At 33.9% G+C, this 23,090-nt stretch overlaps 4 protein-coding genes across 5 annotated transcripts; 1 reads left to right on the top strand and 3 right to left on the bottom strand.

Annotated features, from left to right (window-relative positions):
- Positions 1-561: 561 nt before the first annotated feature.
- LOC110814616 (Actin binding Calponin homology (CH) domain-containing protein) lies at positions 562-7,944 on the bottom strand. Its single transcript, XM_088215675.1, has 15 exons — positions 7,665-7,944; positions 7,202-7,335; positions 6,928-7,098; positions 6,375-6,613; positions 6,113-6,284; positions 5,972-6,010; positions 5,743-5,811; positions 5,498-5,614; positions 4,447-4,658; positions 3,389-3,544; positions 3,118-3,317; positions 2,101-2,258; positions 1,916-2,012; positions 1,625-1,716; positions 562-1,105 (listed from the first exon to the last, which is right to left on the bottom strand). Exons 2-15 carry the CDS (start codon positions 7,286-7,288, stop codon positions 896-898), a joined length of 2,019 nt encoding a protein of 672 aa, XP_088071801.1. The 5' UTR covers positions 7,289-7,335; positions 7,665-7,944; the 3' UTR covers positions 562-895.
- Positions 7,945-10,252: 2,308 nt separating this feature from the next.
- On the bottom strand, positions 10,253-12,302 carry FLA7 (FASCICLIN-like arabinoogalactan 7). 2 transcript variants are annotated; one of them, XM_022042119.2, is made up of 2 exons: positions 12,144-12,302; positions 10,253-11,223 (listed from the first exon to the last, which is right to left on the bottom strand). In XM_022042119.2, the coding sequence occupies exon 2, from the start codon at positions 11,195-11,197 to the stop codon at positions 10,415-10,417; it is 783 nt and encodes a 260-aa protein (XP_021897811.2). In that variant the 5' UTR covers positions 11,198-11,223; positions 12,144-12,302; the 3' UTR covers positions 10,253-10,414. The 2 variants fall into 2 exon arrangements, with proteins under 2 accessions (XP_021897811.2, XP_088071809.1); XM_088215683.1 differs by lacking the exon at positions 12,144-12,302 and adding an exon at positions 11,695-12,065.
- Positions 12,303-14,540: 2,238 nt separating this feature from the next.
- SCN1 (Immunoglobulin E-set superfamily protein) lies at positions 14,541-18,512 on the bottom strand. The gene is made up of 5 exons (XM_088215684.1): positions 17,927-18,512; positions 17,730-17,796; positions 16,359-16,577; positions 16,150-16,274; positions 14,541-15,082 (listed from the first exon to the last, which is right to left on the bottom strand). The coding sequence occupies exons 1-5, from the start codon at positions 18,155-18,157 to the stop codon at positions 15,005-15,007; spliced, it is 720 nt and encodes a 239-aa protein (XP_088071810.1). The 5' UTR covers positions 18,158-18,512; the 3' UTR covers positions 14,541-15,004.
- A 3,476-nt stretch (positions 18,513-21,988) lies between these two features.
- LOC110808710 (uncharacterized) lies at positions 21,989-23,087 on the top strand. The gene is made up of 2 exons (XM_022034286.2): positions 21,989-22,147; positions 22,391-23,087. Exons 1-2 carry the CDS (start codon positions 22,133-22,135, stop codon positions 22,874-22,876), a joined length of 501 nt encoding a protein of 166 aa, XP_021889978.1. The 5' UTR covers positions 21,989-22,132; the 3' UTR covers positions 22,877-23,087.
- Positions 23,088-23,090: the final 3 nt, after the last annotated feature.

Below are 23,090 nucleotides of genomic sequence, written 5' to 3' on the forward strand. Positions count from 1 at the left end.
CAATATGAATATATTGAGAAAATTAAAATCAATCAATATCACAAGATTGTGAGTTTTTGTAGCCTATAAATTTTACAAAGATGTTATTTGGATTCGGGATTCTCTCCAAGAATACTTCAGATATTATCAAATAGAAATTCAATATTATTTTTTTATGTTTAAAATAGTGAAAATAAGTACACCCACCTCTGTAAGAGACAAGAAGTCACAGGTGCAACTTAAACATTTCTTATTCCTTATTAAAATTTAATAGTTATTCAAGATTTAAGAAATAAGATTGATATGTAAGAAAAAGAGATTAAAAAAAAGTAGAAAAACTTTTAAATCTTCAATTACACAAAAACCCTCGTATATTCAATAAAACATGAACAAAATCTTACGAGTACTGCAACCTAATGATTAAAAGTTAACTAATGATACTGAAGGTACAAATAGAGCATTTAAGATCTCTCTATTTATTTGTAAGCAATGATGTTGTTGAAGTTACAAATATTTTGTGTTTTCTTTAATTTTGTTTTGAAACTCTCTTATTGTCCTACTACATTTAGTAAGTCCAAACCAGAGTAAAATATTTAGATAAAATTTTCCGAAAGAAAATCAACAAGAGTTATGTAAGATATGATGCTTCCTGGCCCCATCACATTATTCCAGATGGTACAGACATTTGTTCAAAGAATAAACCTAGAACCAATTTACTTTAATTACAGAAGGAAAATTTACAAAGATATTTTCCTTTCTCCTGTGGTTTATACAAGAACGCTAAAAGATGAGACCTACTCTCATGAAGAGCAGCTATTGACTATCTAGCACAAATATTCCCCCAACTTTATCTTTTCTTATAAATCAAAAGACAAAAAATTGGAGTTGCTGTTGGATCATCCAACCCTCAACCCTCCTAGTCTTCAAGCCCTGACTCTGAAGGATTATCAATTGTCAAATTGGAGACTTGACCAGCCAAGCTGCTCTCACTATCACCATCTACAGATGATGGTGCCTCTGGGATATCACTCTCTTCCGTGATGGTTGACTCTGAGTCCTCTGTTACTTGCTGCATGCTCCAGTACATTATGCTCGCAGTCAAAATTAGGATCATCTTCTGGTTTACCTGTTGTGATGATGCATGCAACAGCAAGGATGGAAGTCAAATGAAGCCACATAACAAAACCATTAACAAGCACGTATACTAAATCATATGAACACAATCTCGTTTGTGGAAAAAGACAAATTACAATTAAGTGCAGTTCATCTTGATAATCAGGGTCGGTTCAGTAACATCGGCTGATGGTCCTTGCCATACTCTTCATTTGACAGTGAGGGGATCAAAGTAGAAGTAAGGCATTGAGGTCCAGATTGGTCGCTAAAAGGTTTTGACAGGCTGGCCTCAGTGGCCTCTATAAATTATTCTTTCGAAAGAATTAAAAAGAGAAAAATCTGGGACCTAAATTGGGAAAAGATTTCCAACTCATTATCCCTAGAACACGTATTACTGAAACATCATTTCTACTCCACTGAGTTCATGGTGGGAATAAATCTCTCTTTAAACAAATAATTTGTACTGTGACAGACATTAGAACCAGGGCATATAATTTCTCATCATGTATACAGAAGTTCATATCAACTGTACCTCTATAATGTCCTCAGGTAGCAAGAAGATGGAACACCCAAGCTTCCGAGCAACACTGATAATGTAGGTTGCATTTAACTTCTTCTCCTCCTCTGTAATATCAAGACCAATGAAATAAGACTCCTGACCATTTCTACATAGACATCATCATTATTTTGCATCCTCTAAAAACCAATTCATGTGAGTCTGCATCTCTACTCTTTTCTTGCTTAAGTTCAATACAACTTCAATATCTGTTCTTTAAGAAATACCCAAGACAATACTAATATAAATTGCGAGCTAATGTCATACCTGTTGCACCCTTGGTAACAAGACTCCAGTTGACTACCCTTGGCTCCACTGCACTAAGAAGCTCAAGGAAGAAGATCCCAGTAGAAAGATTCTTATCCTAAACATAGAAAGTGGATCAAACACCAACCATCAAATATTGGTTGCAAACTGACTCTGAAATTAGGTCATTTTTCAGCTAGTTTTACCTTGAAGCTCTCCATTTGGGAGGTTCTATCTGCCTGCTTCACTTTGTTGTTTGCCCAGATAAGAATATCAGCATCTGTAATCTCCTTACCTTGTGAATGAGATCTTAAGTTTTTCAGGAGTTGGAGCATAGTAAACCTCATTAGTTGCCACAAAAATGCTGGGAGAGATTGGAAAGAAAAAAAAAAACAGACAAAGATCAGTATTTCTTCAACAGCACATGACTATTGCCATTGACGTACGTCTCAATCAGAAGCAACCATGTTTCGGACCATTTATCTCAAATAATAGCTCCATTTTTTACTTCATAGATCATAAGGACAAACATAAAATAGCCAATGACGATAATATTGACAAAGCAGTGGTAAGCATTTATATCTGTCCAACTGTGCACATTAAGAGAAAGGAAGATGACAATCATGATGCCAATAAACTATCTGAGCCTCCTGGTAATACAGGGGGAAACACTGTTGACTCTGCTGCACCTAAGGTTTTCCTGTCAAAACATCCACCATATTTTTCTGTCCACAAAAAGTAAAATAACTTCATATGCAGGAATGCAGGAATGCCTCTCCTCAAAATTATGGTTAGGACATGTGGATCTACTGCTGCTAAAAACTGTCCCCAGTAGCAGGAACTATTAGTTCGTCCCTAACTATAAGAACGTTTTAACCAACATATAGGAAATCTACCACCATAAAATATTAATATATATATATATATATAGAGGGGGAGAAAGAGATTGATAGAGACCACCTTCAAATTATAGTTGTTTGTAAATATAAACTTTGATTCCCCACTTCACCTTGTTCGTAACAGATCAAATACTCAAGCATCTACTAGGCACTAGTTTTTTAGAACTGGCTTCTGTATTCATGTGAAAATCTATGTAGTTTTTTCCTTATTCAAAAAAGTATACAGCTTTGCTGTTTCCCATACAAAATGGGGGAAAAAAAACCAAGCAAGTTCATATTGCATCAGATATTTCATAACTTAAAATAAAAGAAAAACAAACTTACCAAGCGTTAATTTCTTATTTCCTTGCACAAAATCATTACCAGCTACATTCACCAGGGAGAAGCGAAGGTCCTTCCCAATCTTTATTACTTGGTTACAATTCTCAACTTTTTTAAATGGCATCTTAATAGGAGGTTTATTTGCCTGCTTCCAGTTAACTGATCCAGGTGCAACTTTGTCAAGAACTTCTAGGAGAACCCATCTGCATGCAACAATGATTAAAGTTGATGTAGAACAACGATGGACATTGTTGAGAGGGAAAAGGCTACTGACCCATTTCTAACATCTTCAAAAACATTGTTGACAAATGTTGGAATTCCAAGACTGTTAATCCACAGCCGGAAGCATCTCTCTTCCCGAGAAGTTTGTGCATCATCTGTCATCATTTCAGCAAATGACATCTTCTTGCTATCAACGGACAACCCATTCCTAAGAGAGAAATTCACACGCTGGTGAGACAGATCTCAACAATAAAAAAAAAAGGTGAAAATCCTGACGTTTCAGATAACCAGAAATCAGTACAAGTCTGCATCTTCAACACTTACAAAAACCATCGAATAGTAAGTGTAAAAAATTTCAGGAAATTCACACAATTATAATGCATACGTTAACCGGGCATAAAAAAACCAATTGTGAAAAACAAACAGAAAATGAACATATGTTTATCAAACAGAACAATGGACATTGAACACCACTATTTTCAGAATGAGCAACCATCTTTTATGAAAGAAGAAAGAAAAACAATTTCCTTATATTTACGAAGCCAAGATCCACATTTTTTCATTGAAGAGGAAGCACGTACGAATTTCAACTGAATTGCCAGAACATGTCCGTTAGGTGAAAAGCAATTGAGTCAATTGTGAAATGTTAACCCATAAAGAGATTTTTGTACGGTCATCACCGAAAATGCAAGCCTTCTGAAAGAAAGAAGATTATGATCTACAAATGATTTAAATCTGGTATATATTCCCAATCCCAAGTCATATGCCCAAAGCAAAAGGTGTAAAGAATGAATGAAGTGATGTCACAGAAAGAGCAATACGGTCACTAGATAACTTGAAAGATGCTATATATCAGTCATTTCATACACATGCTCTAATTCCATTGGATGGAAAAATATTCACATACTGCGTAAGTTTGCATAAAAGAAAACAAACAAAAAAAAAAACAAATTAGCTATGGTCAGTAAGGATATCAGCATCAACAAAGTTCTAGTACTGCAAATTGAATGGCATGACATGACATGCATGCAAAGGTGAGAACCAAATGGAAATAACAAAGTTGGGTGCCTTCACGAATGAAGTACATCACATGAAATGAGCATTTCTCACCTTTGCTGAAATATTTGTGCAACAAATGCAAGGTTAAGATTTGCTGAACCCTCAACAATGTCCTTAGCAGATATGTATCTTTTGCAATCCAGTTTCTCTGCCTGCTCAAGAACCAAGTTTGCTCTTTCCGTAGGGTCTTTGGTATCCAAGGTGGTGTGGGTACTGATTTCTGGTGCAAGAGAATTAAGTAGGTATGCATAAGCCTCTCCATCCTACATAAAGAAAAAAAGACAGAAAATTCAAAATATAAAATATAAGTTTTGTACGTATCAGCTGTCTAATGACTCATATGTGAGAGATGATAAATAAGGAATGTTTGATCTAATTATGTTCGACGAGACACTGCAAACATAGTGAAAAACTTTCGTTTCACAATTGCCTTTCCATTTCACTGAATTCAATGGCACAAAAGTAGGTCATTTACCTGCAGGAAAGCACTGGCAATGGTGATCGTTTTAATTTAAATTAACAAAATGTTTATGTTCCCAATTTTTTTCTTCATCAAGAGAAAAATCCACTTAAATTAAAGAAAAAAGGCTATATAACCCAAAATCCAAGTGCTAATAATAGATTTAAGAAAAATGCACTTCGTTGTAGACAAACAGATCTATGGTAAAACACTTGCTTGTAGAGAAAATAGCACACTTCCTATCTGGGACATTTTTCTTCCTAATATTTCATGTGGTTTTGAAAGGAATAGAGACCAGAAGGTGATGTGCAGAGGAACTATTTTTGCTGTCTTATGGGCCGGCCTCAATGGCTAGATTCAGAGTGCAAGAATATCCGAGCTAGTGTTTCTATCATGGACACATGCTTTGGGCTATGGTGGTGTGTTTTCTTCTCTCCAGGCTAAGGCTCAATAATATTTTCAGGGCTACCTTTATCCAAGTTGCAGAAGGTTAGATTGACTTTCACTTGATGTTTCCTCTTTGTTTCATCCTTCTTTTTTTCTTTTCACAGGAGATATGTTATCCTCACCACCCTAATTTTAATAGTTTTCTCTCTTCTAATAATGTTTCTTCTTTCATCCCAAAAAATTGATCTTTCTTACCTTCACATCTGAAGAGAAGTTTGTGACCTGCTTCTCATACCCAGCCTTCTTCAAATGGAAATTCATCCACTTCAGCAATACCTTTTCAGGAGGTAAGCTCATGAGCTCTTCCACTTCCTGCAAAAAATTTTATGAGACAAGCAAAATTTCCATAATTTTTTCAGAAAAAAAAAACAGCAAATCATCTGCTCTTTAGTATCACTGGAACAAATAAAAGGAAGGAACGGCCATCAACATTTTCTAACCTTGCTGTCATCCACCAATTCCAGAAGCTGAGGAGTCTTCTTCAAGTTGAGGTCAGCGAGCAGTTGAATCTATAGTTTCCATCATATGAAAAACGGAAGACAATCAACATTGCAATTATTCTTTGTTCAAATGCCCAAGCCTTGAGTTACATTAAGTTATTACCATCAAAATGCATTCTATACATTAAATAAATATGAGAATATAAAGGAAGAAGTTTAAGATGAATACCTTAATAATTTGTGAAATCAATCCAAGCACTAGATGTGGCTGCAAGAACAAGTTAAAAGAAACAAAGATAACCTTGAGTAACATTTAAACTGCACAGAAGATATAAACAGATGAGTCCGACTCCTAGATGGAAATACTCACTCTTCCTTCAACCAGGTCCTGTGTGCCAATGTTGACCACCGTGCAACCAATGGCCTTTGCTGAATTGAGACAAAGGGTATGGTTCTCATTCCTTTCCCAGGGGTTAAGGACCGCTTTTGTGTTGATAGCTCTTTCGTCTATGGTCCCAGGAACAGCCACATTGATCAACTTACTGCATGAAGCCAAAAGAAGAATCAATACAAGCAAAAACAGCAACAAACACTAATGGGTACAGATTTCTTGGAGGGTTAAGGACATATACCAAAGAAGAACTCCATCTTTAGCGAGATCAAATATGGCATTTGTAGCAGGATCTAATGGAAGATATTTCTTCAAGAACGGATCTTCTGCCAAGTAACTATTGATATGGGAAACATAAGAAGACTTCTCGGATTCATTAATAGCATGGTGAACGGTGGTTGTGGCTGCCTTTAGAAATGAGGAAGAACCTTTTGAACCCCCTGATTTTTTAACTGCTCGGGCTTGCACATTCAAAAATTCCTGCACAGCAACTCAAAAATTTTCTGTTCCATCCATCCAGTCAAGGACAAAAATTAATTGATCAATTACAAGCTATATCAGGATCAAATTCACCAAAGATTTTTTTTCCTCGGAAATGGAGATATATATATATATATAGAACCATGCATATCTAGCAGGGCTTGGTATCTGATACAAGCACTAATTGATGTCTTATTCAACTTTCTAATGAGACTTATAATTTCGTAGGCAAGGAAAAACATTACTTTTAAGACTGAAAACAAAAATTAAAAATAAGCAATGCAGCTACATTCTCTAGGCTCTAAAGGACTTACCTTAAGGAAGGATTCAAAATCAATTTCCTGGCTCATATCAGTATATGTCTCCCCGAGCATATCCTTGATCTCATCCTCAGTGAACATTTCACTTAAAGACTTCAATTTGGAAAAAAGAGGGGACAAGTCTCCTATTGTGACTCGACCGGATTGAGTCCTTGTGGATATGAACTAAAAACAATCAAACCCATCTCAAATTAGCAAAATATTGGAAAAAAATATGATCATGAAATTCTCTCTCAATGAAAGCAAAAGAGTAAGAAAACATCTTCACCTTCGATTTGAGGGTTCGTAGCTCGACCTGGGTGAATTGGCTCTGAAGCCATGGATCAGAAACAATCACCCCAACAAAACTAGACATTTTTCCTTTGCTTTTCTAAAATTCCAGACCACCTGGAAGATAATCGACTACACAAAAACACAGAAATACATACAATTACAGTTTCAACAAATAATTAATCAGGGAAGCCGATATCCAAACAGCAAGAATAAGGCAAATTCAGATCCATGAAACCCAAAATGGAGAGAAACACAATTGAAGAAGGACGGAATATACGTAGACTAATATCCAATCGGAAGTTTTCTTACCACATTGAATAGAAATCAAATGCTAACGCTAAACCAATATGAAATGAAAAGAAAAGGCTAAAATACTTTGACCGAAAAGAGTAAGAACAAAATCCCAAATCAGGAAACCAAGTGTTAGAGAAAAAAAAAAAAAAGGAGCAAGAACGAACCTGGATGAATCAGATAGAGGGGCGCTGAGACTGAAAGGATTTGTCGTTCATTTTGTCGAACATTGTTTTGCAGAGAAGAGAGAGAGAGAGATGTAGTATACGTTGTTTGTTCTAAATTTGTGTATTGGATAGAAAGTGATTAGCGGAGTAGGGAAGAGAGAAAAGCGTGTTGCCGAGAGGACCCGCGAAGACACAGGGAATGAAAGGAAACAGAGACTGAATACAGAGACCAAAAAGCCGAGGGAGAGAGAGAGAGAGAGAGAGGGAGGGAGAGATCTCATATAATATTCTCAGGATTTAAAAAAAAAAAAAAAAAAAAAAAGGGTTTTTGCGTACTATTGAACTACTACCTTCATTGATTCTCCAAAGGAATATCATGAGCCTTTTTTTCACATAATAAAATTTATTGATGACCATAAATAAAGGGTTAAGAAGATTCTTTTGTCCAATTTTATTTTCTTTTTTAATGCATTTTTCCCTTTTTCTTATAACATTTAATTGCTATTTTAGTACCCATTATTGGTTGATATGAAAATATCCATTTTATTACCATAAAAATAAATATTATATCCTAAAAAAATAATGTGGCAAATAGAGCCGGCGGTTGGTCGGTGATGTGGGTGGCGGTTCAAATGCCTTACACGTTCAAACAACCTTTATGTGCGTCGGACTGCTGTGAATTTAAAATTTTGGGAAACACATTTTTATTAGTTGAAGAAAACTTTAGGTCTAATTCTAAGGAATAAAATCCTAGCTTTCCTTCCTATATATACATATCATTTTATCTAGTGACAAAAATAATTTAATAGATATTGAAATTTTTTTTATATACAAAATCATTAATAACATTTTCACTTTTCTTTATACTTGTATATCAAGAAATAGTATTTTTTTTTTTAAATTTTTGATAAAATATCATATTTTTATTTATGTTTGAAAATAATAAAAGAATTAATGGAACTATATTTTATAATAATTAAAAGAAAATGTCTGATTTAGTTTGTCTAAATCCATAAGAATATTAATGATTAAAGTATGTTTTCTTAGTTTATTCTAAAAGGTTAGAGTTAAAATTTTAATTGTTGTAATTATTTTAATTAAAAAAATATAATTATTACAAAATATTTATTTAGTTCGATAATATAATAATTTCATTAAGATTTAATATAATTTTAGTACTGTAATATCACATATATACATTAGTGAATTACGTATTCAATCATACTAAATCAAATATTATAGTTGACTTACGTTTGTCTAATATATTTATAAAATGACGATCTTTATATAATGAATAAAATTTGAATCTGTAATTTTTAAATAAAATACTAATTCATGTAACTATGAATGTTAGTATTGTATGTTTATGACGAATTTTTTTTTTTTTTTTTCCATAAAGTTCTGAGTTGCACGTCAATGTACTAAAAAGAAAAGTTGGTATAAACATATTGATTAATTAGATACATTGCATTTTAAACGTATTAATTATGTGTGAATATTAAAGAATAAACTTGATTTGTGAAATTTATTTGAAATCCTATACCCAAATTATCTGAAGAATAAATTAAGAATTTCATAAGAATATTTTAAATAAAACAACTTTCATGTATTATACCAAAATTTAAGTAGAAATCGTAATTTAGCCTTAATATTTTAACAGATTGGAGGTAGCTTCGGTGGGGAGACCAAATTTCGTGAAGGGTGATGAAAGTAATGAGAAGTGGGCTTGGGTTGGCTGAAGAATAAAAATAGGCCTAAAGAAGGAACAAAAATATATTATGCGGAACGTGACATTATTATTATTATTATTTAAAAAAAAAAAATGTATAAAATAATTTGAAGTAAAATTAAAATAGTTTTTAAAAAAGAAAATAATAATACAATTAAAAAAGAAGTAATTTACCCATATTAATATGTAATAGACATGTTGTGTCATAAAAGAAAGGTGAGTTGAAGTGTTGCAGCATTAATGACATTCAGGCAGCGGGGTAAATAAAGTGCCTCTTTCTCGTGATCCAAAGGAATCTGCTGAAACACTAATTAATGTTCATACACTTCTTCTTTCCCAATTCATTTACTAAGAAATTATTATTATTATTATTTTACTTTATGTAATGGGGGTGTATTATAATAATAAGTTAGAATATTAATATTTATTGTATAGTACCCATTGGTTTGAGTATAAATTGTAGTGTTATGCATAATTCCTGTAGACTTTCTGGATAATATATTGTACATTAAATACAATTAATTCTTTTTTTTTCTTAAAAAATATAATTAATTATTTTTGTTTCGAAAGTTTAAAAGTTTAGGATAATTAATATGTTGCTTGTTAAATAATTAATTAATATGAATATCTTGCAACATAATTATCTCTCTATCTTTTGTCCGTAAAAAAAAAAAAAAATGTAATTATCTACAGAGTAACATCATCAACATATTTCAAGCTTCATCTTCCTACTCCAATGCCGATATGATTTGTTGATTTGCAACACAGTTAAAAGGGATATGGAACAGACAAGCATATAGAGAAGACCAATTTCCCATGTACACACACATATATGTATATGTATGTTTAAAATATAATATAACCATGGATCAGGCAAAATGCCCATTTTAAATGAAATAGTAATTATAACACATAGCATTCTCATACACAAAAAAAATGGTTTAATTTCAAATCAAAAGCAAATGAAATAAATTCGGATATACCCCTCCCTCTTAACATAACTTAAACAGCCATCAGTCCCTTAGAACAGCAGCAACAGACCAGCTGAAATGGCCAAAAACATTTTACTCCAAGAGCCAAGATTGATGATCCTATGTGCTGAGTTCGAAGGTGAAGATTTTGGAGCAGCCCCACCTTCACTCGAGTCAGCTGATGGCGAATCGGCGGATGGAGCAATAGTCTCAGGAGCCGGAGCAGGAGCTGGCATTGGAGGGATATCAGTACCAAAAATTGCCTCAGGAAGAAGGACTCTATCAACTTGGTAGACAGCCACAGGATCAGTTGAATGTACACTGCTGCTAATTTTGGTTCTGGTCCATCCTGAATCAAGACGGACAGTGCCTGAAACATCAGTGAAGTTTAATGTGTACTGTCCACCTGCAAATGTGTTGACAGGGCCTGTCTTGCTAAGGTTTCTGAAGTCAGCCAGAGCGTAGTAGTGGGGAAGGCCGTGGAAGAGGAGTAATGACTTAAGCTGGTCATCGGTTAGGTTGGCTGGAGAAGGCTTCTTAAGAGACTTGAAAGCATCATCCTTGGGGACGAAAATGGTGACGCCTTGTTGGGTGTTGTTTGCTTGGTTTTGGAAGGTTTCAATGACTTTGGTGGAGACAAGGTAGTTCAGGAAGGTTTCAAATGGGCCAGCAACGCTGAGTAGATCGGTGAGGTTTACAAAATCTGGTGCTGGTGCAGGAGCTGGAGTTGGGGTGAGGATCGGGGAGGGAGGACTGGCAGCCTGTGCATGTGCTGATGAAGAGCAAAATAGCAAAACTGTGCAGCAAATGATAAAAAGCTTTGCCAATGCCATTTTTTCAATTACAACTCTCCAAATTCCTGCACCAACAAAACCCCATTATCAATTATATCAGCTTCTCAGCAGAAAATCTTTGGCAATTGTCTAAGTAGTTAGCAGAGAAGCTAATTTTGAAATCTCCCCCAATTTCTCAGTCCAAAGAAATGTCTCAAAGTAATCATCTTTTATTTACCCAAAAGTCCTCTTTCCTCTAAAGAAATCTCATCCACCACTGTTCTCTTAGAACCAAAAAATTCAAGGGCAGCGTTTGCATAGCAATATATTAAAACCCCAAAACTGCATTTGGATAAAGAGAGACCAAAAATCATAGACCAGCATTTGCATAACAATAGACCAAAAATCAGATCTTGATTAGCTCAGTTCAAAAAGATGAAGAGCAAACACAATTGTGCCATGTAACATACGGTAAATCTAAATGCAAAAGTGACTCTTAACACTAACTACATTCAATGTTCAAAACCTTGTTGGTTTAAAAACGTTTTTAGCCATACCAGGACTTTCAACATCTTCAAATGATCAACTCCAACAACAAATCTCATATCAACAACCCATCCCAATGTACACAAAACTAAGTCTCTGCAATTTGTTGCCTTCTCATTACGTCTTTCATACACTAGAAGTTTTCCTATAGGATCCCAGTCAACAAATTCACTTACGGACAAAGCCAAAAGAAAAAGACAAAAAAAGAAGCTACAGCCACGAAAACCACATCATGCCCTTGAGAAAAAAGAAGAAGAAGAAGAAAAAAAACTCAGATCTAGATCAGCAATTCATGTCATTCAAGAAGAAGAGTAGCCACGGTAGTTGCTGAATATACACACCCAGTAACCCAAAAGATCAAAACAAGAACAATCAAATCATCAAAGTGGTACTTTCACAATGTAGTACACCAAAAGCAGAAGGAGGGGGGGGGGGGGGGTAGAGACCGGAAAACACTAACCTGACCAAGAGGAATTCAGAGAGAAATGGTGGGGATGAATGATATATGAGTATGCAGAATGGGTGTGAGACTATATAAAGATGTTGTTATTAGTAAAACAAAAGAAAACTAGAAGGAAGTGGGTTGTGGCACCAGCTGGTGATGGATGGATATAAAGGTAAAGCAAAAATAAATAATAATAAAAACAAAAATAGGAAAAAGTAATACACAGAAGTTACATTAGTATATCATAATACACTATACTTAGAGGGATGTGATGAATACTAGTTACTAATTCTGATATTTGTATTTTCTTGGAGGAAAAAATGTATTTTTTATTGGGAAAAAAATTAAAAGGTTGGAACTTTTGAAAGGAAAAAAGACCGTGTAAGGTGGGATTTCTTAATCATCTCTCAACTTATTACTTTTTTAATAATCCTTGAGACACCAACCCTTGCGCTTTACCCCATCATTTTAAATTTTCTTTTCTTCTAATTTTCTCCTTTACCCCATCTTAATTTCTCATAATTTACATTACCCATACCGCCAGGATTGCCCTAACCTAACACGGGTTTTACCAATTATGTATCTTCTCAAATTGATTATCTTTTGTTCACTAACCTAACATGGGTTTTGTTAACTTACTGATTTTTTGTTCTGTGATCTTAAATAAGAGGAAAAAAGAATTGGATTTGGAGTTTTTAATTTAAAAAAGTTGGGGATTTTTTTGGGATAATATAATATTTGGAACCAGAACCAATTAATGCTGGTAATTGTGGTTCGCGTAAAACGACAAGAAGGAATCATCTTAAAGAGAAAAACAGGGTAGTGTATCCCCATGGGATTAGCTATTTTGGTAATAATTAATTAAATAGGGGGCCGGAAATGGAAAAAAATGGAAATAAGGGAGGGGGGGGGAATAAATTGAAGTAAGGTGGGCTGAGGTGGCAAGGGGCCCACATGGGATTTGGGCCAACCAGCGATGACTGTCGGGTTGTTGCTGCAACTAGAAGCCGATGCCAACTGTTTTTTCACATACCATCAGCGAATACGCGCGACCGTCGTTTCATCATTCTACGACGTAAACGACACCGTATCCTAGCGGCTCACACTGGCCGACCGACAGTGCAGTGTATATTTTTTTTTGGTGTAAATAAAATGAGATGAATTATTATTATAAATTTCTGAATTGACTTTTTATTTTCTATAATTTGATTAAATATATATATATATATTTGGACTGTCACGCTGTGGAAAAGAAATGAAAACCATGTGCTAAGAGTTGGAGAATTTTGTTCAACTGTAGTCCAATATAATAAAAAATAAAAGAAATTAACCGGCAAACCAAATAAAAATTATTAAGCCATTAATAATTAATATAATATATTGATCTTATTTCTACAAAAATAAAAATAAAAATATTCTAAAAAATTAATATAAATTTGAATGAAAATTTCATATCTAATTCAAATAAAGTGTTTCTTAAATTTCAAAATTGAGAAATACAAATATAAGTTCATCATTGTAAAATTGGAAGTAAGAATAAAATTGATTTAATTATATATTAAATAATAAATTATAACTACTTTTTTCATAATATATAATTATACAATTTTTTTTTAAAAAAATAAATAATTATATATTAACTATGTAAATTGTGACTAGATTTTTCATAATATATAATCAAGACATAAGAATTCAATGGTTCTTATTTTTATAAGATTATGATAACAAATTCACTTAGAGCACATAATTATGTCTCAAATCAAACAGTTATAGTGGATGATGACTAATCTTGCCTTTGATTTAAGCATAATCTATTCAATTTTTAATTCTTAAATTTAGTTATTTGCAATTAGAACCCATTTAATTTATAATTAACAAAAATTCTTTTATATCTTTAATTTTAGATTATTATTATTTTATTCCTTACTACAAAAAAAATACTTAATTTGAATTACATATGAAAATAACTTGAAACTAAAAATTGTTCTATTTTAAATTATTATTGTATTTATTTTGTATTCTTATTGTTATTTAATAGAATTAGAATTTTAACTAAAGTCAACAGCTTAATCACCTATTGGAAAATTTTAAATCATACAAGTTGATTTCTTCTCATTTTTCTATTGGCAATACATATCTGATTACTGAATAATCTTAGAGAACACACTAAATCAATCAAATGGGTTGATTATGTCAATATTAAAAGAAGAAAATCAGACCCATTTTTCCAGCCATCCTCTACTCAATCAATTAGGTTGGTTGATTTCAGCTCAAAGATAATCCAATTAGGTTAGCAAGAACTGAATAGAGCTTTGAGAATGGTAGCTTCAGGTTGGAATGTTACAAGAGAAACCAATCGATGAAGACAGAAAGACTTCAGAGGGAAAAACAAAAGATTGCAAGAGCAGAGTGTAGTAAGTATGTTGTTTCAGCTAACTTTGCTTTTAGCTACTAAGGATATTCATAGAAATAGGTACAATCATGGGAGAAAAAATCAATCTCATTAACCGAATGTTTCTTTTGATATCTGAACAGACCTACCACACCCGCTCGTTTACAAGCTAAAAAAATGAATGATGCTGAGCCTGCTGTAACTATTGGGGGGAGTCCGGTCCTGTCTGCGTCCATGCAGATCTGAAACTCAGAACAAAATTAGCACAGGCCAAGCCATTCTTTTATTATGGGCATCACTAAAAGAATTTTTTCTCTTTCTATGTGGTTATAGGAACTTGCCATTTCCCATGAAAAGCAATCAAGTGGTTAAGAAAATGGTGAAAGTAATAAATTAAATATGTCTCAAGACAACATTCAACTGATTATGGCGTAAGTGCATCAAGTGAATGAGGGAATATGATAGAGGATGCAGAAACATTGATTTAAGTCGCAACCCATTCTTTGCGGATGTCGAATGTGTAGTTGATCTCCAAGTAGCACTTGTTATCATCATCCAGAAACTGAAAGGAGCAAAACAGAAAGACAAATCATATTAACAAACATACCACAACAGTAAAAGCCAAGTGATGTTAGGGTTGCGATGTTTAAGTTTGTCATTGGCTGAGATAGAAACAGGTTCATTTGCTGAAAGTAAAGATTGCCAAAAAATTCAAAAATAACAGGATGCAGTTGAGTTAGATTCTTGGCCATAAATGCCATTTTAACCTTCGGAAACTACATATTTGATCTTAAAAGCCTAAAGATTTGGTTACAACTTTTGACATCAATTGAAATGTAAAAGTAGGTTACATTATTGTTATCTGATACATTGAAAAATCTGAAGATCTGACCATCACTTTTTCCATCTAATATTCTGTACACCAGGAATCACAAACAACCCTAGTTTTTGTCAAATCTGGCAGGTGGCAGGGCCCTCCAGTTAATCTGTGCTTCAAGGAAGGATAGCCTATAGTTTCACTTAAAGACCAACTTCTCAGGTGATTTCTTCCTTGGGCACTCCCAAGGCTCAGAGATACTAGCCATAAACCTCCATGCTAGCAAACCCATGTCCCCCACTTTTGCAAGTAATGGCTCTGTGCCTAACACTAGGCAGACAGGCAACAAACACTTTTCTGAATCAAGTTCTCTAGATTACTTCTACTTCAGTTTTAATTGAAATAAGGCTTATTGCATTTGAGCATTTTAACATGGAAGTTATCATAGCAAATGAAGTTTTCCAAAATGGATTAAATTCCCAATCAGGATCCATTGAACCACACTTTATCAACACTTAACCTGCTAGAAACCACCACAAGAAAAAGCAAGCATGTGTATTTCACAAGAAAAAGCCAGCTAACCATTCTTCACAAATGAAAGAAAAATTTTTAAACAAATATACAGCAGCATCCTTAACCTATAAACTCAGCAGTCAGCGCTATTGAAGGATTAATTTCACTTGTGTAATCAGAATTTCAATCAGTGGTTACCCAACTGGGATCTTATATTTACATCATCGGTTAAAGTTTTCCAAACATTATGCTAGAGGACTATAACTGAAACAAAGGAAAATTCCATTTGGTGAACTAACCTTTGATCTTGCAGTATATGACCCTCGAGCAAACATGCCAGATGGAGTGGTTTCCTCCGGCATGACATGCGTGTAAGTTTCCAGCTGAGGACTGAATGTACCAAGCATCTCTTTTGTACTGTCCACTGAAATGTGATTCATTCTGAGCAAAATTTTTCAATGTTTTAAACCTAAAAACTAAGGCATGAATTAGGACATAGATGGCTTACCTCTGATGCCAGTTTTCCAAACAGTGTTGGTGTACCTAAGCCCGGATACAATGTTATTGCTGACTTGGAAAGTGAACTTCAAGCTGTATTTGCTACCTTCTTTCAACGTAAACCACAAGCCCTTGGGGTCTCCTTCTTCAGGAATTTGAAGAACAATTTCAGGTCTACCAGTAGAAACAATTGAAAGACTGAGCATCTTAACTTCAGGTTCAAGAGTTTCTGCATTAAGAAACAGAGAAGGAAAATCTGAACTTGTTAAAAGAATGAAATTAGGTAAGCTAGCCTTCCTTTTATAAGAAATGCCAAAAACTAAACTCTATTTGGTCTAATGATATGGGTAGAAACACTGCTCAAAAAACTAATTAGAAAAATGCATGAAATCATGGGTCTGGTGACTGATACCTGGGAAGTTAGCTGAGTATAAAAAACATCAGTGTCTTGAAATTATTGTCATTATCTTTCATGAAACATGATGAAGACAGTTCAACATAAAGCTAATGTTTTCTCAATTAGTAAAAGTTAATCATGCAATAACTTGGATTTTAGTGATAGGAGAATACTAGACTGGAAAGTAAGTCCTATATAAGAAAATTTTCAGCTCTGGAATGTTAATCAAGGTAAGAGAAGAATCCTATGCTTTTGTCTTCCATAAACTCAGTTTATGATGGGGTTACAACATCAGAAGATGGATAAGATGTTTAAACAACTTCCAGTTTTCAATTATAGCATGCATTCTCTTAAAAGGCTAAACATATTTATGATAATTATTTAAGTTTTGCAAATGTGAAGAACCCACAACGTTAAACTCACTGTCCGGTGTTAAGGAGACAGGCACTATAGACCCAGGGGGGGCCAGGCCCAATAGAGGGATAATCATTGAAGTATTTGATGGGGGCAGATATCATAAACTGTTTGAGAAAAGAAAACCTGGTGCATCCACTTCTAAGTCTTCTGAACAAAAACGTAGAACATACCGAAGATGATTATTCTATCGTATATCACATTTTACAAGTACTGCAAAAATTCACAATGGAAGTAGAAAAATCCAGCATCAAAATTTGATCGAAACTCTTGTATTTCATTGCTTTAAAAAGAAATGCAGAGGGAAGAGAGAAAAACCATATCTCTGTTCAAGTAACTGCATTTAGAAAGGAAAAGAAAAGGAAAAATCCATAGCAAAAATAATATGTCAAGTATGAATCTGAAGGCCTAGAAAAAGATTTCTTCATGAAGACATAATCAAAATGCAAGAAAAAATTTTGAACTTCTGAATCACCCTTGACATTATCGCAAATGACAAAGAACATTAACGATCGAAAGATGAATACCCAATTGAGAAAATAAAAACTTTGGGTGAAAGAGCATTTTTACCTCCAATATTATTAATGTCGACACTTCCTAGGAGCTGTTCCTTCCACTTCCTGAGGCTCTCATCATCCTACACTTGCAAAAATACCAAGACAAACATCACTAAAAGAATGAAATATAAATTGATAAATGAAAAAAAAAAAAAGGAGGAAAGAAATGGGGGGGGGGGGGGGGGGGGAGGGGGAAGGAAATGAACAAACCTTATCTTTCTCAAGATGTTCCTTGAGAGTGCACTGAGGACCCAATTGTATCTTGTTGGAAAGACCACCTTCATCATCTTCCTCTTCCTCAGTAGCATACAAAGAAGTTTCGCTCATCTGCCTTCCCAAATCCTCTCCTGCCGCCGCTTCATCATCCGTAGTCTCATGGTGATGTGGCATTGGCTTAGACGTGTTCTCTTCACCTCCTTCCTTGTTTTCGTCAAACCCCATTTCACTGGAACTCGGTACAGCTCCAACAACCGAAAGACCTCAATTCATCAACCCAAAAAAAACAAAGAAACTTTAAAAGGGCAAACAAGAAAAGAAGAACCCACCAGAGAAAAAACGTTGAAAACGAAATTAATGTTTAAGGTGAAGAAAAACGAGGTAGAAAATGGATTGGAAGAAGAATTTGAGTGAAAGGATTTTTGAAAGAAAAGAAAAAGATTAGAAGTGTCGGGTGTGGGGAAATAGAAGCGAAAGGACAAAAGGAGGAGGAAAGAGAGAATATAAGAATAAGAGAGGGGAGAATTTGTCTGATTGGCACTTTTTGTGGTGAATGGTTGTTGGAAATCTCCAACGAAGATGAAGAGAGAGAGAGAAGGGTAGTTAATTTTGAGAAATATATATATATATATTTTATTCTTTCCAAGTTTTAATTTTTCAATTAGTTAAAATTAATTTAATAATTGAGAGCGGATGGCATGTAATGGGAATGGGTCATGTGGTGATCCGAGAGATATGTGAGATGCGTTGACACGACGTGCAACACCAACTCTAATTATAAACAATATTTTAACAATAAACCAACTAATAATAATAATAATAATAAGTGAATTGATTTTTTTTATAGAAATAAACTAACGTTGATTTATACATTAAAATTTTAATTTTTTTATAATTAAATTATTTTAATTATAAAACATCAGGATTCTGGTATTAAACTTATGTATTTTATTATTTTAATTGAAAAAAAAAAGATTTTAAAATGAGATAAGAAAGATCAAATAAGAAAAGTGATATTTTGGGGTGGGGGGGGAGTGGTGGTCCCACTTTTAACGGTAATTTCTGAATTGGGAATGTGATATTTGATTTTGGTGGTGGGAGGGAAGGACAAAAAGTTGCCAAATCTGGAGTAAACCATCACTTGCATTCATTCCCTCATTAATTATGATACATACATAAATTGAATATTTTATTAATAAAATATTAAAAAATAGCCCAATTGAAAGCCCAATTAATTGGAGTTAGGCCCAGGAATTCAAAAATGTTTTGAAGATAAATACTTGAATTTAGATATGGGCCCACATTTTTTTGAATTGGTCGGATTAGCTATAAGATAATATAGCATGATGTGCGACACATTAATGGGGCCATATTCACGTGGCAAGTTACGTTACAATATATTTTTAATACTGTAAAAAATTGTTGGTAAAAAAATAATTTAAAAATGTCAAATATTCAATTGAATGAAATACAAAATTAAACGTCTTGTTTTATAAAGTATTAAATAAACTCTTTAGTTGATCGTCATCTTCAAACTTCTATGCAGCAGTGCTGTTAAAGCACATTGATGGAATTTGCATAACCCCCCCACCCCACAGATATAATTATGTTATCGAAATTAGAAAGGAAGCTTTAAAAATGAAGAAAGATTTTAAGCAAAACAAAATCTGTCTCAACGGAAGCTTGCAGATGATGAGGGGAAGAGAAGAAGGAGACGTACCAGGAGAATTTATTGTTTTTTATTTTATGTTCTTAAATTTCAATTTGCTACATTTTTATTATATTAATTTATTTATCAACGCATGACTCTTGATTAGACGGAGAATATTATCTAATCAAAATAAAAATTTAAGATTTTCAACTCATTCAATTACATAAAATAGTAAATATAATATACACATTATTACACTACCGAAACAATGGTTTTATTTGAAAAAAAAAAAATATTAAGTTAATTTTGTGTTTAAAATAAAAAGAAACCTAAAATTGGTGGGCAATAATCAAGTAGAGCGCCGAAAGAATGAGATTTGACATCCCACAAAAAATTCATTGGACATCCGTCAAACCACATCTTTTCAATCACAGCAGCATCAGACTTGAGGTGGACGGTGGCCGTGCTGGCACGCGGACTATTTCTATTGGCTACAATCAACTGCTAGGGCACGAGGGTGGGGCCAGGAGCAGGCTGCTGTACCGGTGGGACCCATTTCCACCGCCCAAACAACCGAAGAAAGAGAAGGGGACAACAATCATGGGTGAGAGAGCACAGACGGATGTGGGGGGGAAAGATCAAGTGCCTGCCTGCTAAGTTTTCAATTAGCCTTTCATGTGCCCCGGAATCCAAAAATAATTGTCCTCTTAAAATTTTATCTTTTAATTAAATTACATATATTCTATAAATTATATATATATATATATTTTTTTTTTAAAAAAAAAAAAGTTTGTATCAACATGATAATTTGCCTTGGAATTTTCTTCTATTTGTTTAACAAAATACAATGGTAATCCAGCTAAGCAAACGGAGTGGGTCCCACGAAGCATGTCCCTTGAACGTATATTCGGTGGGGTCCTGAACGAGGCGATGATCAGAAATGGACAGGCTGTTCCCTAGAAAAGTGTCAAAAGTTTCACTAGAGGGCCACATCACCAGCCACGTCAGAGTTTTTATTCTTTTCTCCTTGTAATTCATTGGGACCCACAATCCATGCCCCGCCTTCCCTTTATTTGGTTTTGAAGGCCTGCGTTTCAATCTTGGCTGCGTAGTGCCTGATAAATTACGGTACGTTAATTAATTATATTACTTAGCTTTAAACCAGAAATCTCCCACCGTATTGACGACTTTTTTAAATTTCACATCAATATCAAGAAAAAATGCTTCCTTTAATATAGTCAGAAAAATTTGTACATTTTTTTTGGCAGATTATTGTACGCGCATGATTATTCAATTAATTAACTTGTACGCACATATTAATTATAATTAACTTGATTAATCAATAAAATTGTATACAAAAATTGATCAATAAATTATTAAAGAATATTTTAGAAAAATAAATAATATTCAGTTGTAGATCAGTTACATTCACTTAACTATAGCAAAGTTTCTTCTACACACACACATATATATATATGGAAGCGATTAAACTAAATCTGTAAAAATAATATTATGTACTTCATTTTACAGACATGTGAATTAATATATATATATATATATATATATATGATGTACTTAATGGAATCTTTTTAATTGGGACTTATTTTTTTAAAACTCAAGTGTTAAATGAAATAATTAATTAGAAATTGTCAAAGTAAAACCTCAATTTCTTTTATATATTAATTATTCAAAAAATTTAACATAAGCACTTACCCTATTATATTTTGACAAAAGAGAAAATTTGAAAGATTAAATTATTTCGCACAAATTAGAGTAATTAGTTATGTGTTTAATGTGATCTCCAACAATAAAAGAGATTAAATAGATGATTTATTTTTTAAAAAAATCTTTGAGCTAATAAATGATTCATTAGTGATTGTTTTTTTGGTTCGGTAGAGTAAATGTGATTACAAAATGAAATGAATAGGTGAAATAGTTGGTAATTAAGTTAGTATTGTACCAAACAAAGAAGTTAATGAGGTACATATGTATATAATTGATTGAGAGGGGAAGAAGGTAAAAGAAACAGGAAATGGTGAACGTGAGTGGGATGATGGGGGAGGTCACCTACAAGGCCGACTGCACAAAGCACACACACTATAACCACAACGATAATGGCCTACCTTCCATTTTTCAATTAAAATTACAGACATTTATTCTACCTTCAATCCAAAGCACATTATTCAACTAATTTGAATAACTATTATGAGTATTATATAACTATTCAAAAATTATGTACAGTATTTAATTAAATAACATAGTTACAATTTTTTAACAAAGAAAAAGGAAAATTTTTACATTAATTAATAAATAATTATCTTGGTGCACGTTAATTGGCAGGAGGGATGACGAATTTCTATTTGGAGCTAGTAAGATGAGGTGTCAAATCTCAAGATTCTTCCTCGTGTTCTCTCTCTCTCTCTCATTAAGTTCAGCCCACTTCACTTGTATATATAAATCACTCTCATCCCTCATCTCTTCATCAATCCACCATTCTCCTCTGCTTTCTTCATCCTTCATTACTACTTCTTTCTTCTACGAGTTTCAGAATGGCTACTGCTGAGGTATTTGATTCTCTCTTCCACTCTTGTGTTAGTGCACGGATGATCTTCATCAACTTATAAACTATCACTAACATACATTGATTTACATGTACTAATTTTTTAGCATATGAAACATCATGATGGCCGGATGAATTTTGTGTTTCAAGTCATTAGGAGTCTAACCCATCTCGTATTTTTACAAGTAAAGATGGTTTAAGAAACTAAGTTGATACGGATGTGTATTAAACATTTTGTGATTATCAGGTTGTGTCAGTACAAAGTGCACTAGCAGAGGAGAGAGTTGAGGAACCAGCGAAGGTTGAAACGGAGTCAGTAACCGAGAAGGTAAAGGAGAGTGTTGACACCGTGGCTCCAGAAGCTGAAGCTCCAGCTGAAGCCGAGACGAAGGAGGCAAAACAAGTAGAGGAAGAGACCAAAGAAACTCCGGAGTCTGCAACTGTCGCTGAAGCGAGTGAAGAGACTGTTACGGAAGAAGAGACAACAGAAACCACCGAGAAAGCTGTTGACGAGACAAAAAAGACTACAGAAGCGCCTGCTGTTGTTGAGGCAGCCGAAGCAGAAGCAGTAGCAGCAGTAGAAGCAGTAGCAGCCGAAGCAGAAACAGTAGTAGAAGCAGAAACAGTAGCAGAAGCAGAAGTTGAAGCACCGAAAGAAGAGAAGAGTGATAAGGAAGAAGAGAAGAAAGTTGAGACAGAGGGAGAAGGTGCAGTTGAAAGCAAAAGCGAGTAAGGGGTAGAATCTGTGTGTCGTATTTTGGATCGTGTCTAGTATTTGTAATAAAGAGTAGTGAGGAGGATGAGATGAGCCCACCCAGACCAGCTCTTGCATGCCATCTCATCTGAATCCAACTTTTGCTTTTCTTCTTTAATATTAACCTTTCGTTTGCTGCATCTATGTTTGGTACAAATAATAATAAATAAACTACTTTCCGCTTTCTTTATAT

This window comes from Carica papaya, chromosome 3 (genome assembly GCF_054855325.1).
Source record: "Carica papaya isolate Zhongbai chromosome 3, ASM5485532v1, whole genome shotgun sequence".
Taxonomy (NCBI): domain Eukaryota; kingdom Viridiplantae; phylum Streptophyta; class Magnoliopsida; order Brassicales; family Caricaceae; genus Carica; species Carica papaya.

Excerpts from the sequence above, each read along its gene's own strand:
- LOC110814616 (XM_088215675.1), bottom strand. The coding sequence starts at position 7,288 with ATGTCTAGTTTTGTTGGGGTGATTGTTTCTGATCCATGGCTTCAGAGC. Across the intron at positions 3,545-4,446 it reads GCACAAATATTTCAGCAAAG|GAATGGGTTGTCCGTTGATA; the intron begins GTGAGAAATGCT and ends TTTCTCTCTTAG. Across the intron at positions 3,318-3,388 it reads TTTGAAGATGTTAGAAATGG|ATGGGTTCTCCTAGAAGTTC; the intron begins GTCAGTAGCCTT and ends TGTTGCATGCAG.
- FLA7 (XM_022042119.2), bottom strand. The coding sequence starts at position 11,197 with ATGGCATTGGCAAAGCTTTTTATCATTTGCTGCACAGTTTTGCTATTT.
- SCN1 (XM_088215684.1), bottom strand. The coding sequence starts at position 18,157 with ATGGGGTTTGACGAAAACAAGGAAGGAGGTGAAGAGAACACGTCTAAG. Across the intron at positions 17,797-17,926 it reads AACATCTTGAGAAAGATAAG|GATGATGAGAGCCTCAGGAA; the intron begins GTTTGTTCATTT and ends TTGCAAGTGTAG. Across the intron at positions 16,275-16,358 it reads TTGGAAAACTGGCATCAGAG|TGGACAGTACAAAAGAGATG; the intron begins GTAAGCCATCTA and ends ATCACATTTCAG.